At 36.3% G+C, this 15725-nt stretch overlaps 2 protein-coding genes across 2 annotated transcripts; one reads left to right on the top strand and one right to left on the bottom strand.

The window, feature by feature from the left end:
• Positions 1-2290: 2290 nt before the first annotated feature.
• Positions 2291-6319, bottom strand: LOC137389907 (la-related protein 6-like). Its single transcript, XM_068076077.1, has 3 exons — positions 6083-6319; positions 4743-5078; positions 2291-3669 (listed from the first exon to the last, which is right to left on the bottom strand). Exons 2-3 carry the CDS (start codon positions 5067-5069, stop codon positions 2515-2517), a joined length of 1482 nt encoding a protein of 493 aa, XP_067932178.1. The 5' UTR covers positions 5070-5078; positions 6083-6319; the 3' UTR covers positions 2291-2514.
• Positions 6320-6569: 250 nt separating this feature from the next.
• LOC137391274 (dynactin subunit 3-like) lies at positions 6570-15605 on the top strand. The gene is made up of 7 exons (XM_068077694.1): positions 6570-6717; positions 8184-8268; positions 10369-10455; positions 12886-12975; positions 13191-13249; positions 14196-14255; positions 15101-15605. Exons 1-7 carry the CDS (start codon positions 6613-6615, stop codon positions 15182-15184), a joined length of 570 nt encoding a protein of 189 aa, XP_067933795.1. The 5' UTR covers positions 6570-6612; the 3' UTR covers positions 15185-15605.
• The last annotated feature ends 120 nt before the right edge of the window (positions 15606-15725 follow it).

Genomic DNA, 15725 nt, shown 5'->3' with positions numbered 1-15725 from the left:
GCAGTTGTTGGAGTGATGGCCTACCATGCTAAAAGTTGGGAGTTGAATTCTATACGATGCATGTTTTTTCAACCTCCAACCGTGGCTCTTCTTGTAGTAAAGATTGCTAGTTGAACCTTGGCTAGTTAGGCAGTAAAAGACTAAAAGAGGACCAAAACAAGCAACATGTTTTTTATACGAACCTTTATACTGTATTTTAAATTGTTTATATTTCCAATTATGCAATCAAAACAATATCTATGTCTGGCATTTTCTGAAAATTTTTCTAAAGATTGCTAGCTGAACCACCAGGGTTGGTACTCCCCCAAAAGGCTCGGCCCAAAATCACGTTTTAGAGGGTTTTCAGATCATGGAGCACTGTCAGTGAATTTGCTACTTTAGGGGGGTTTTCACAGTCAAGCCAGTGAGAGGGCCCATGTTTCTCATAGCTTTCTTCACACTGTTCAATGGTGATTTTGAGGTCAAGAACAAGCTAAATTCACCAGCAGGCCGATTTATGTAGATATCTCATCAACAGATAAAATGGGGCGTGGAACCTGAGCGCCCCCTAGGAAACTCCCAGCGTTTAGGGGATGTATTTCAAATTGACCAACCAGATGATTGGGGATACAATATTCAAGTCTGGGCCTAGCCAGGTGGGTATTTTTTTCAGAGTATCAACCCTGAGGCTGAACCTCGGCTAGTTATGATGTAAAAGGCTACATGAAAAGGAAAAAACAAGCAACATGTTTTAATATGTACCTCTATACATGCACCATATTTTATATCATGTATATTTCCAATTACGCAAATGAAACAAACAGCTATGTCCGGCATTTGCTGAAAAAACAATAAGTTATCAAATTAACTTACGGAATGAACAAGTTGAGAATTCTTTTCAACTGTAAAGCTTTTTGTGGCAGAGGCTGTACCTGACAAAGTTTAAGCAAAAAAAACCACAATGTCAAACCTGCACAGAAGCAGATGAAATAGTAAACCCTGGCAATTCAAGATATTTATGTCAATTTTTACGGCTGGCCGAAAATATCTATCAATTCCACATTTGCTATATTTACCATTTTTGTGGGTGTGTCTAGCTCCAGCCTGTCTCAGGAATGCTTAAGTATTAGAACAGCTCCATTTAAGGCTAATTTATGTCGATGCTTAACTCCAGAGATTAACAAGCCGAGAGCTTAAGATAACACATCCAAAAGATAATTAAAATACCAAACTAAATCGATACACATACATTTTTTGTGCTATCAATTCTTGAACAGGATAATTACTGATATAAATAGCTATTTATAGAGCTCTTTGTTAATCCTGCCGGAGGTATTATAACGCCTGTTTACTTGTCTAGAAATTAAATTGTCATCTTCTCAGCTGTACTACTGTGTAAACATGCAATATTTTATAAGCGTTAGTGTTTAGTTTGATTTTTATAGTGTTTTACGAAGAAGAGTAGATTTGTCTGTAAATGCGAGATTATGGGTTTCATTTTGATAGTTATGAAGTGTTATCCACCAGAATTTTACATATTGCTCATCTATAACTAGGGTGGACTAGTAGTATATCATATTCACTTGAGCCTCAGTGAGCTGATCAACAGGAAATGTTGAAAGAATTTTACAAACGAACATCTTTTTTTCCCTGTTGACATTCAGGTCTCAGCCAATGTGTATCAACAATGTCTGCTGCCAGAGAATCAAATCATTCCCAAATGACAAGCCAGAAAATTTTTATTACGCAATGTTTTGTAATGCAAAAGCTATATTACACACTTTTTGCTCATTGGTTATTTTAAAACCTTCAGAGCTAAATGCTGCACTGCCTACTAATCCACCAATTGGCCTAACATTGCAAAATGTTGATGCAGATTGTTGTAAAACCAAAAACCCTTCATGTTGTCCTCAATGACATAAATTCCTGAGTTTATGGCATGACAATCCAAACACTTATTACCAAACTGTACTGCAACGAATACGTTAGGAATGTGACACAGAATTAACACATGCCGGCGAGATTTATGTAGGATAGGGGACCGCCGAGTGTGCAGGCAGCTTTGCAAGCCGGATGGACAGGTAGCCTACTACTGCTAGTTGTAACAGCAAGAGCAATGCGCAGGCTGGCACTGCGAGCAAATTAATCTGTAATTGCTTTAGATTATAGCCGGATGATTGACAATACGTAAACAGCACAAATCTTGAGAAACTACCAGTTACTGACTAGCTCAAACGTGTGCAAAAACTAGATAGGAAGGGCGTGGAACTGATTGCTTGTAATTCTAATGGGTGGGCTGATCAGCGATTACTTTGACAAACATATTATTATTTTATTCACCATTAAAGCCACCATAAAATGCTACGCAGTGCATAGTTAACTCAACTCTATGGTCATTTAAAATACAACTGAGTCTAAAAACATAATTGGATTTTGATGCAACAAGCTGTACAGATCATAATAAATTGAGATAATTTAGCATATACAAGACTGGCATGATATACACATTGCACCGCCTCCTCCGATTCAAGTATGTCAACACTCAATCAGCACAGGTTTACCACGACCTTTTCCGCAGTAGAAGCCTTTGCCTGCTTCTGGGCCTCGTGGAGCTCGTATTATCGATTCAAGTCGTTTACCATTTGCTCCTTTCGCCAGTGGACTCATTTCTCGGCTTGCTTGCATTCGCCGCTGTACCCATGGACTGCTACCTGGCTCTGGCGGAGAAGCGGGCATGGATCCGGAGTTAGCCCTCCGACGCATCTCTGGCGAGGCTCTCGGGCTAGATTTTGGTGATGGCTTGGGAGAAGCTTTAGATGAGCTCTTAGAAGAGTCAGCAAGAGGTGACTGCGGCATCGGCATGCTTCTTCTTCTTTGATTGGATATTGAGTTGCCATTTGGAGATGTCCACGATTTGTCTGCATGTGTAGGACTGAGGAGAGACCGTTGGTAACCACCCCTACCATAGCTGTTGTCCGAGCCAAAAGAGCTGTTACGAGATCTTGGTCTAGGCATGAGAAAGTCACCCTCTGAACCACTACTCAACCCCTCTCGGTCTCGATCAACCACAGTGCTTCTTACTGCCTTCTTTTTGTTTCGCTTCTTGTTTTTACCAAACTCCGAGTCACTTTCTGAATCATCAGCAGCCTTGGTTTTGGTTGCAGATGTGGCGAGCATGGCCACCTGTATGCCCGTCTTCCCTTCGCTGAGAGCAACTGCCTTGGCAGCATATTCGTGTTTCTCAAACTCTATTACAGCGCATACAGAATTGGATATTTCTGGGTGCTTGCTTAAGTGCTTCTTTATATCTTGAGGAATAGACGACCCGGGCTTGAGAATTTGTAACATTGTGATTTCACCGCAGCTCTTGAACAAGCTAGATATGGATTCCATATTAGCCTTTTCTTCGTTAGGTATATTAACAGCCACTACAGTTCGTGATGGCTTCGTTTCATCGTAGTCAGGAAGTGGGTTCCGTCGCTTAGCTTTGTTACCGTCTTCATTTACTATCAGTGTCTGCGAGTGCCGTCTCAGACTATATGCAACCACCCGATAGTCTCTCGTCAATGTTTTCATCTTTTTAAAACTTGTGATGAGTTTAAGATTAACAAAACCCTCCTTGTTGCGGCGAACGTGCTTGAGCAAGAATGAGTCCTTAAGAATATTCGCATCTGAAAAGTAGAAATCCATCTACAATAGAAAAGAATCAGGAAATATGTGAGTGACTTTATCATGGGAGCAGCCGGCTGGTTGAAGCCTAACATTAATTTGTCTTAGTATAAGTATCGAGGACCATGCCAAGTATCGAAGGAAATAGACCATGCTGGTTCAGCCAGGCAGAACAAGTACCGGGCAATGCATGGTTAGTCAGTCACTTGTGGGGCATTCACACAGCCAGTTGAAATTTAATAATCACCTTAATGGATTTACGAAGGACTTTCTACTCACTAAAGATGTCGAGTCTGCTGCCTATTCTATTTAAGGACTTTTACAGGAACTCAAGCTAACAGTCCTTCACTCGACTAAAAACTAAAAAAAGCTGTTTCATTGATATTGCTGTTACTTAAAAAAATGATCTATTCTATGCATAAATGCACCGATAAGTAATGAGCTAGGTTTACCGGCTAGTCCCATAGCCTCAGTTTGCCTTCTCCTAGTCTCCTACTGCGTTTTTATGATTATAAAACTTGGCCAAACAACCTATACCACATTAAATGGCAGCATAACCTAACCCCAAGTGATGACCATTTTCACATGTCATATTTCCTCTAGCATGCCAGTGTGCAAACGTCAACGGATGAAATAAGTCAGACTGTTTACAAATATGTTTGTCGTAGGAAGATAACTGATGTTAACGTAACGATGACTAATGCTTGTAACCCTATACACATGCAGGTCAACTACTGTAATGATATTTCTAGATGCAGGCGTAAGCAGAGACCATTGCTACGCGTACATAACTATTACAACTTGTCTAGTTTTTGGCAGCACATAATTTTCGAGGAGTATTAAATATTGTTGCAACTTATTTACTTGCTGATAGCCAAAGCTTTTAGTTCCATCAAATCAGATATTTTAATTTTCAAATATCAATAAAAGTATCAAGTATTTTAAAAAGGATCAAAGAAAAAGGATATTCAAAAACTGAATCTGTAGGCAGGTGACATTTTCCTTACGAAGTGTTACCACGAGACATGACTCCATCTTTGTTACAGTATGCAAATTAAGGAGTTAACAAAATCTAGCCATACGATTGCACGTACCTGTTCCGCTATTTTCAACGAGAGTTCCTCATTTGGCGGGACGAATTCACCTAACCGATTTATGATGTCCGTATCTGAGAATTCCGAATCTTCACTGTTGTAAGCTGAAGAGCCTGAAGAAAATCCTTCCTCTTTCAACTGCTCCACACGCAGAATCGGCAGAGTTAAAGAAGGCCTCTTACCCTTCGATGAGGGTGAGCCCTCACCGGGACTGGTTTGTGGTGATGATGAGTCATCTCCAGAATTATTGATGACTATATTTACTGTTGTACAATCAAGCGGAGCTCTTTCCTTTTTGGGACTTGCAGCATCGCCTGTATCAGCCATGCTGCCACGCTAAAAAAGTCAACGACACTGTCAAAATTTGTGTGTAAAATTTCCAAAACCAATAGGTAAAGATTTAAGTGGCAGGAGCATCATATAACAAAAACAAAACTAACAAAAAAGTCACTGATGATGTAGGTGATTCCAAGGCTGCTGCTGGTTTAGAAATTACAAACTAGAGTAAACAATCACTATTATTTATTAATTATTAAATAACTAATGAATAATTGCACGTCAGCAGCAGTTTTTGACTTTTTTTTAGCTGAATAAATACAAATTAGCAATGTTCAGATATTTTAAATATCACGTATTTGCCACAAGTTATAACAACAAAATTATTTTACACCGTCTGGTGTTATGGTCAGACTGAATGTTATATGGAGAATGCCAGTGAAATAAGCAAGAGTCAAAATTTCATTATGCATTGGGCGGAATGTATTGCTTAAAGTAATTTGAGCAAAATAGTGAGCAAAATAGCAACTCATTCTGCTAATGCAAACATAGTTGACAACAACAATGGATTATAGTATTTCACCCTCACAACACTGATTTACCTTTTCATATGATATATTCTAAGCTATCTTGAGTGACTACCCTGCGTGTAATTAATAATTACCACTCTGCATGTAAATAATTCTACCGGGCTTCTTAAATAGAAACATTTTACACACAATTTTAGCCCCGGTGTTGGGTCATGGAAACTAGAAAAAGCATCAATGCGTTCATCCTCAAGATCCCTTATAACGAGAAAGAAAAAGGTCTTCTTGATGGCCTGCTTAGCTATCAATACACAGTACGAGCCCAAACATATACACTGCATAGTTAGTGAACTGTCTATTCTAACAACCGGTTTTTCCACGTTTGTTTGTCAAGTATCGCGGTCAACATAACACGTTAACTACAGTGCTTTACACTCCATTACATAACGGAACTAGTCCACATCTTATAAAGAAACCTAGCGTTAACATTATCTGGTGAACCATGAGTCTATGACATATAAATAGAATAATGCATACCTATAAAAATCTGTTACAACAGCAGCTGGTAGTTGGTAGGGCGTGTTGTTAGGCTGATGAGAGCTAAATAACACTTAATCATCAACTATTATATCATACACAGTCGTAGAGTGTGCAACAAATGCAGCAATTCAGCAAAAGTAATGTTTTGTTCCTGTAATATCTGCCTTGTTTGCTACAACTGCACGATGTGAAACACGCGTGTCGCAGCGACTGAAGACGGTCGCGCAAGTGAGCGTTTAGTATCCGTAACTTGTTGACACTTCCACATCTGCGACATTCCAAGGCCTCTCACCTACAGCTATTGGACAACTGCGGTGACAATAAATTTTAATTGGATCATTTTTTCTCCACCAAGAGGTCATGGCCGTTGTGTCTGATTATTTCCAACTATTCGTTAAATCTATTAGTCGATGTCAATGAACGGTTTAGGTTCGCTGTGGTACAATAAAGGCTTCGATGTACTGTGTGCAATTTAGGGCTATGAGCTAATTTCCGCTCGCTGAGAAAAACTCAATTGGCCTACCAAAATGGAAGGAGCAAAGTTAGACAGCTTATCAACGTTAGAACTGAGAGTCCGGAGTTTGGAACGGCTTTTATTGGGCAACGACATGCACTGTCACAAAAATCCTACTGTATGTGTCATCGAAACAGATCGTTGCTTAAAAATTGTTTTTAAAACTGCGATATGTAAAAAGCTTTTTTAGTGTTTGATGTTAAAGTCGTAAAATAATAAACGCACACTCTTTATTCTCATAGCTGTCTGCGCATTTAGTAAGAATGAAAGTTTATAAGATAACACTGAAACGAAATAAAATGCTTTCAAGTTTTATTATGCAATTTGAAGGCATTTGGTTTGATTCAAATACATTAAGTAAGGTTGACATGTGGAACTCTAAAGCAAGTAAATGTATGTTAACAACATGTAGTCCCAACTACAGTTTTTATGCTATAGGAAGCATTCTGGATAATTTCTTTTACAACAATTCCAGAACTAAGTAACTATCGAGCAAAGAAATTATTGCTACCAGACGACTATTATTGTTATATGGTTCGGAAACGATCTCCATATATGTCTAAGCGTATAATCAAGCTTCCATCGACTTGAGACTATTTTTATGAATTGCAACAGTGTTGATGATTAATTTTACCTGATAAGCTTTACATACTATTCATGGTAAACAGCTTACAAGTTGCTCAACCTACTGTGACCCAAGTGTAATTATGGAATACCTACAAAGGTTTTCATCAGGAGCCGAGAGAAGGGGTAGCAGTTAGAGCAACAAAAAATAATAGACATCGAATCGTGAGACTTGTAGACATCGAATCGTGAGACTCAGTCTGACAAAAAAAGTTTTGTACGGTTTTATTTCCTTTTACGATTCATCAAATGCATGGCTTTGAGCGCTTCACGCAAAGTTGCACAATAGGCATCACACATTTTTTTTGCCTGAAAATATTCCCAAGTTTTCTTTGCATCAAAAACAAATAGAATTTGTTCTTAAGCATACAACTATGATTAACCTTAAGATTGTCATGTCAATATTTCTCAGTAGTCTTTACCCACGTAATAATATGGGAAATTACGGAAAGAACTGTACTTCACCGATTAGGAGAGAAAACGCAACTGATACTAGTCACATCGACACAGAGACGCAATTAGCCAAGATTGTTTTAATTGCTAATAAACACATCCAAAATGTAGCTAGCTTTAAGCAGCTAATTAAAAAGCTTTTGGTGCGCATTTTAGATAGGAACGCACGCTTTGGGTGTGCGTTACTATCTAAAATGGTATTACATATTCTAAGCCATGTAATTTCAGTCAAGTTTTCAAACAAATAAAATTCTAGATAGTTAAAGTAAAGTTGCTTAAAGAGCTGTTTTCAACTTGCTCATTGTATCGTGAATAAGCTGTTGGTTTAAAGTTTTACAAAACTGGTGCAGTGCATAAAAGTTACTTGTTTTCTGCTGGTCACTTTTTGTTTATGGAAATTTGTTGTGTCAATCAATTAGACTAGCTTTTGCATTTGGTCTTATCACTTGCATCGTTGAACATCTTAGTTCCTAACACATGGCTTAGCAGCTCATGAATCTATTTCAGATAATACCTACAATTACGAAGCTTGCAACGAAAACAAAGGAGGCAGAGGGATCTAATAACAATCTCAAACAGGTTTATGCCCAATGTATGTATTATTTTATATATTACAGATTGTTTGTGCCTTACACCAGCAATGCTGCCTCATGTTCTATCTCAGACGAAGAGTTTGTATTTGAAGCAAGTGCCGCTTTCATTAATTAGTTGAGCTTCAAAAAGATAAAGCTTTTAAAGTATTAGTTTAGCTCAATGTGTGATGTCTCGAAGTTGTTTGGCATTTCTCCGTTTCCTTAGGTAATTTAGCAGAACTCATCTGTGGTGCTGCTCTCTATGGAGCGTCTCTTTATGGTGCCATGTTCTTTATATTGTGCATCTATATCTCTGTCGTAGGCTACATCTCTCCATTTTAATTGTGCATTGCTCTCACTATGGGATGCATCTCTACATCTACGTAGTGCATCTTTCTATGTCTATGGTGAAGCTTCTCTTTTATAGTATACCTCTTCTTAGTAAATTCCTCTATGGTGTTTTTCTCTGTAGCGCATCTCTCTCTATAGGTAATGCATTTCTTAGGGATTTTTTGTTTAGGGCGCACCTGTCTATGGTACATCGCTGTCTATGTAGGGTGGATCTCTCTATAGTGCGTTTTTCTCTATAGCACATCTCTCTACAGTAGATTGTTCTCAATGGTACATCCCTCTATAGTACTTTTTTATATCTATGGCATACCTCTATGGTACATACCTCTTTATGGTACATTTCTTTCTGGTGTATCTTTCTATAGTACATATTTTCATTTGAATAAAAAGAATATATTGCTACACAATGCTGACATAATAACTATGTGAATAATTACTTTGACTAATACTGACGCTTTGTGGAAATGTTCTTAAATTCATAAATTGACCGCTTCCTAGAATTTAACGGGTAACATTTTTAAATGCTCTATTTTATTCATGAGATTAAAGCTTTTGCGGGAATGCTATAGGCCATATCGGGAAGGACACAGATCTACTTAACACAGTTACTTTTATTGCTGTCATTTGGTTACTAGATGAGATATTCCTGTTGGCTGCTAGGCAGCTGCTCAGCAGTCAGCAGTCACCTCTGTTTTCTCAGAGACATAAAAACTTGACCTCAATTTTCATGTGGCTGTTCGTTTTTGAGCTTTTAAGAGCTTGTAATCACATTCCCACATATTTTGCACCTACAACACAACAGAGTAAGACATGGTGAATATTTTCATATCAATTAACTGTAATGTGAATTTTGTTGTAAGTCAACTTTTAAATTTATGCGAAGTGTTTTTTTACTTTTGGGTTCTTTTATCATACTTATTCCAATTAGTATGTTACTTTTAAATTATTAAATTAAAATTAAATTTACTTTTAAATTACTAAATTAATGCTGATTGGTATGTTTCAACTAGAAAGTATCGCATTCAACTTGGCTACATTTCATGGCTTATGCTACGCTATCCATTCATCTTAGCAGCTTTTTAAGCTTTATCTGCTATAGTTTGGGGTTTAACCATGCAAATGTAATGACCTTTGTAGTTTGTATATGTTGTTGTCCTTTCATCCACTTATATTGCGCTGATGGCACTTGCCTATGATGTTGACGACCACTCACCATAAAAAACTATTGTGAACTTTTATTGTGAAATTGTTAATGATGTACGTGTACATTTGTTTGGAGCTGACGGCACTTGCCGATATTGATGACCACCCAACATGAAAAATTAGTTTATTGTGAAATTGTTGATGACATACGGCTATATTTGTTTTGCCCTGACGGCACTCGCTGATGGTGATGACCACCCACCATAGAAAACTAGTTTATTGTGAAATTGTTGATGATTTACATAGATATGCGTATGTTTGTTTTGGTCAGTCAATAATATGCTTATCTAGATTTCAAGTGGCTTGGAAGCATTATACTCTGTCTGTTTTGAAAATTTCAATCAAAATTTGTCAATATTGCTCTGTTTGGGTTTTATTTCTTTCAAGATAACCAATTACTCAATAGTCAATAGTCATTACTCATTGATGAGTTGGTTAGAGCTACCACCACTCTGCTGCTACTCCTTTCTTGTTTGTCAGGTTTATAGCGTGTTATCAGTGAATGAATAGCGTGATAAATGTCAAGTGTGTTGAAATGCTTCACATATCCACCTTCATTTCTCTAGTGGGTGATATTGAAAGGTTTACACACATGTGTCATGCCGATGCTTTGGAGAAGCCAGCAGATGTTAAAATAGCCTACATTGAAGCCAGTAAGTGTGATTCATCTTGATAACTTTGAAAAAATGGGTAACAGTAGCATTATGTTAGGTCGACTCATCTGTCCTCTATGGATGTTGTTTACCGTTAATACTTAGGAATCGTCATCTCTCAATTTTAATAGGTTTCTCGTGAACATTAACTCACTACTTATCTTAACCCATTAAATCATTAACTCACCTAATTATCTTTATACCTAGCTTGATGTTCAAATGTATGTATGATACTGTCAAAACTTAAATTATACAAAGTTAAAGGAAACACAACATATTTTTACAAGAATATTTGCTCCAACTTACTTTGACATTCAAAAAAAAAGTTTAGAACAGGTTAATTTGATGTGCAACTCAAAAACTTAAGGATAAATATTTCAGGTAAGTATATATATAACGTTAAAACAAATGCATGATGTACTACTGCGTAAAACACTGAACACAAAAAGTAAATTGAAAATATGAAAATGTAATAAAAAAGAGATTTTTTATTTTTACACTACTCCATATAGACACGATATCAAAAGTGTGAGCTCGGCCACGCATGAAGGTATGTGATGTTTGGCGGTGTAACCTGATCTAAGTAACATGAAGGGGAGATTGCAACCAATTAAATAGATATGTATTATTGGCTTTATACTTTTTATTTTTAATTTTCACGGTTTACCAGTTCATTCATTTGTAGTTGTGAAACTGCAATATTTCAAGATTTTCATTCATGTTGTGTTCAAAACACTTTGTATTTTGAATTAATAATTTGCGTGTTTTACATTGTTTGTAAAAAATTCTTTATGAGAAGGCCCTTGTAAGTTGAGTTTTGACTTTCTGTGTCAGTTGAATAATAGTTTAGATGGCTTGATATTTTCACCTTTAGATGACCTACTTGGACACGCCTTCGCATGCTGTTTATGCCTCACTTACAAGAGAGCTCTTTGTGTAGCCATATTTACTTTTGCATCGCTCACTACTCTTGTAGTTTCTAGGTTGTTCACCTTGACAATTCAATTAGTATATATATAGAATATGTTTGGAGACACATTGCATCACTGTGCATTAGTGTTCCAATAGCCAAACAAAGGCTTGAATATGCAGAAGTCTATGTCTATTTGTGTCAAATCTTTTAGCTAAGATTAATTCTAATGAATGCATCTGCTCAATAGAAATCATTGCTGATGTTTATCAATTATGGCTAAATAGATGAACGCTTTTAGTAGCCGAAGATATTAAAGTTAATTTAATTTAGTGATTATAAGAAAGATCATGAAGTATATACAGTAAAAGGATTTTTATATAACAAAAACTTTTATTTGAGCTCTATTAAAATGAGTTAAGAAACCTCTAAGACTTGCTACTTAAATAGGCAGATTTCATTATGCTGTTCACAACCAAAAAGTGTTGTTTTCGTAATAACACGCTTATGATTGAGTTTTATCTCCTGCCGTACATTGACTAAATGTACAAACTAAATGTAATGTGTCGTACAGAAAACTTCAACATTTGTAGATTTATTTTCTTTTAAGCAAGTTTCGTGTGTAATACTCGTCTAAGGTTTATTTACAGTTAAATGAACCAATTAGAGCTACAGTCACCACTTTGGTCAAACTTGGATAGATTGTCTCAATTGCGTCATTTGTTATACGATGTCAGTGCTATACATTTAATAAACCTGTGAGTGTAATATTAAAATAATTGATGTTTGACAAAAGGCAAGCGAATGAAACATGTCTAATTAAGAAAATCACTATTTTAATCACCAATTAAACGCTTTATTTAATTTAATAAAATATTTTTTATTTAATAATTTTATTTTATATTTTTATTCTAACTTTTAACCTTGGCAGTCTAATGTGCTGTAAAAAATTGTCTGGTGTGCCTGAGAATCATCAATTTTTCAAACTTGATGTATATTATTTATGTTCACTTATTCTATCATAAAGCACAGAGAATAAGTATTCCCACAATTATTTTGACGTGTTGCAAGGTGGTCAATTAGCGCAGGTGTAGGAATGTCAGTCTATTAAGCCAAATGTCATGAGTTTGAGTCCCATACGGAGCAATCTTTTATCCTATCCTTTAACCCTGGCTTTGGACAGACAAACAGACAGACACCTTTCTCATGCTAAAGATTGCTAAGATCCTTTGACGTATGATTAATACCTCAATGATATATATTATTAAAATATCGTAATATTATGTAATAAAGCTTAATAAGGTTTATGTCATGTCTTAATAGCATTTCGCTATTATCGCTGTTTGTTCCACAAACATGACCCTTCAGTTGATTTTTACTAACATGCGTTAGTTCTAAAATGCTCATCTTTTTTTGCATATGGAATGTGGTCTAGTGCTGCATTGTTCGGTCTTCTGTTGATGCAGGTAATTTTTGTTAGTTAGAAATGTGGATGTTGAATCGTGAGTACTTCTTGTTAGGTGAGAAGCAACTGCAGGAGGAAGCCAAGCATTTAGAAAATGTAGAGAGACTCAAGTGGGTGCTGGACAGCGAGCATCTAAGGACCAGGAGTGAGTGAAGTTTTCAGCGGCTTGGCTAGCTGTCAAAACTTATTTTGTGATCTGGTTTACTCGGTAACAATCAATATTCAAAAATAGTTTTCTGTTTTTTTTTTGCAGCTAGTTCAAAATGTACTTTTATCTATTTAAAACTTATTACACCTACATATAAATACCTGTAAATATGAAATGTGTGCACAGTTGATGTACATCCATGTTTTTTATAGTCACATCGAATCTGAATGTCAAGTTGCTGCAAGTATCAGAGCGACAGGCTGTTCAGAAGGTGTGTATATAGTTTATTACTTATAGCTGTTCAAAAGATATGTATATGCGATCACACCTTGATATACGATTGTTCGGACATACGATTGTTCGGACATACGATTGTTCGGACATACAATTGTTCGGACGTACGATTGTTCAGACATACGATTTATTTGAGATATGACATGAAAATCTTTAACAATTTTGTTCTGACATATGATAAAAAAAATTGAGATACGAATTGACGATCACCGTGAGTGCCGCTAGGGAGCAAAGCGTTTGCTCAGCCTGTTTGGTTGTCACCACCGTCTGTTCACATGTGCTTGCTTATTCATAGTGCTTTGCTTTATTTTGTATTATATACCCTTATTTTGTTCCCAACTATGGGTCTCAAGACGAGTGGTGAAAAAAAGCCTAGAAAATAATATCGATGGAAGATAAGCATGAAATTATAGCGAAGCAAGAGTGTGGTGTTTGTATCATCAAATTAGTCTAACATAAAATAGAAATTAGTTTATCTATGTTTAAGGTTTGTAGGTTGATTTAATACAATAAATATGTAAGGTTTGTAGGTTGATTTAATACAATAAATATGTAAGGTTTGTAGGTTGATTTGATAAAATAAATATGTAAGGTTGTAGGTTGATTTGATAAAATAAATATGTAAGGTTGTAGGTTGATTTGATAAAATAAATATGTAAGGTTTGTAGGTTGATTTGATATAAGCTTAGATTTTAGATTGTTAAAGCAGGAGGTGAGGTAATTTGTCCACATATCCGATAATCTAGATGATGGCATCTGAAGATCTATATGTTGAAGGACTAGACTCCATTCTCACCCGTATGCCCTCGCTGTGTATACGTTCAGCTAGTAAACACTTCCTTTACTATCTGATGTGGGATGCTCACGCTGAGCATTGGTGAAATCACCTGTAAGCTCACTCGATTCTTTCTTTTATTTTGGAGGAGGAAGTTTCTAAGAAGCTTACCCAAACAAAACAGCTGGTAGATAACTATAACAAAGCTGTATCCTTTCACATGTACTTGTTGCAATTTCGTCAGAGCGTGTCTCTTCTGTCATTTTGAAGGTAATTTAGAATTTTCATGTATTGGAGGGTGGACGAAATAATATTAACCAGTGAAATAAATTCTAGGTTTTGCGTAGAATGGGCTAATTTTTTAAATGAATCAGTTAGCAATAAAGCAAATTGAAAAAAGTTCCTGACTTGTCAGAAATGGTGTTACTCGTGTAACATGTCGATTGATAAGATGGAATTTTAAGATTAGGCAGAGGTTGTGATACATTGGTAACTTTCAACCAAGTCATAGGAAAACCAGTTGAGTTAGTATAGTGGAGAGTATTACCACCTGTCACACGGCGACAGGGATTATATTCCCGACACAGAGCCACCTCGGTGAAATAAAATCTCAGAAGGATAATTACAAGCAGTGGAAAGCTGGTTTATTCGTCAGATTTGGTCACAAAAAATAAGTTAGCTTCCTCGTATAGTCATAAAAGCTTTCAGTTACATAACATAAGTAATAGTACAACTCATGCGGCTGAAGCATTTTTCTAAATGTATTGTCCATATCTTTAATTACATGATAAGACAATATCTTTAACTATACAAAATTATGAGACCGCCCTCAGTTTTCAAAAATCATAAAATATCTCTATTTTGATCACTGTTACAGCCTCAACTTTTCATTTAGTCCGTACAATATACATATCAACAGACTCAGAATTCTGTGCCGAAGAGAATGGTATAAGGTGCAACTATGTGCATTGTACATGTATAATTAAGCTCGCTATTAAAATGCTTGATTGAACTTATATGCCAGGATTTGTCTCTCCTTAACTCAAGTAATAGATAAGCGCAGTTTCCACACAGTTTGAGAAATGGAACACCATTCTGAGCAGACTGGAAGAATATCAACAGGTGGTAAAGGAGTGAATTACAATACACTCATCGTGACTATAATGGCTATTTTGAGATAGTCTAACTAAGGCTACAACCAAGACTGTTTGCTAAATTGCCTGCTCCATACAGAAGTGGTTGGTTGAATGCTTAAGAGATGTCTTCTCAGTTTTGTTGATTGCGTCTGTTGTGAGGTGTTTCCCTCTTGTACTTTGTATTGGTGACATAGGATGACCATGTGGTAAATTACCTGCCCTGTCATCCCAATTGGACGTGCTAACCACATGTATGTGCTTCAAAGATGTCTCACTGCAATTTTTTTATATTTAACAAGAATACATGATCAATTTTATTTTTGTTCTTTGGTCAAATATTGAGTTATATTGATGTTTGCAAGTTACGACTAACTTTTTTGTCCACTTGTATGGAAGTATATATAATACAGACAATTATTCAAGTACACCAGACAGTAAGTAATTGCTAGTATGTTTGGTTCTGCATACACCAATAGTGGCCCAAAGGAGCTGAGGTAGTTTTTCAGCTCCTAAAAACAAGATATCATTATGTATTTAATCAA

Source organism: Watersipora subatra, chromosome 3, assembly GCF_963576615.1.
Source record: "Watersipora subatra chromosome 3, tzWatSuba1.1, whole genome shotgun sequence".
Taxonomy (NCBI): Eukaryota; Metazoa; Bryozoa; class Gymnolaemata; order Cheilostomatida; family Watersiporidae; genus Watersipora; species Watersipora subatra.
Note: the sequence above shows the minus strand (reverse complement) of the source record. Positions and strands in the feature narration are given on the sequence as shown.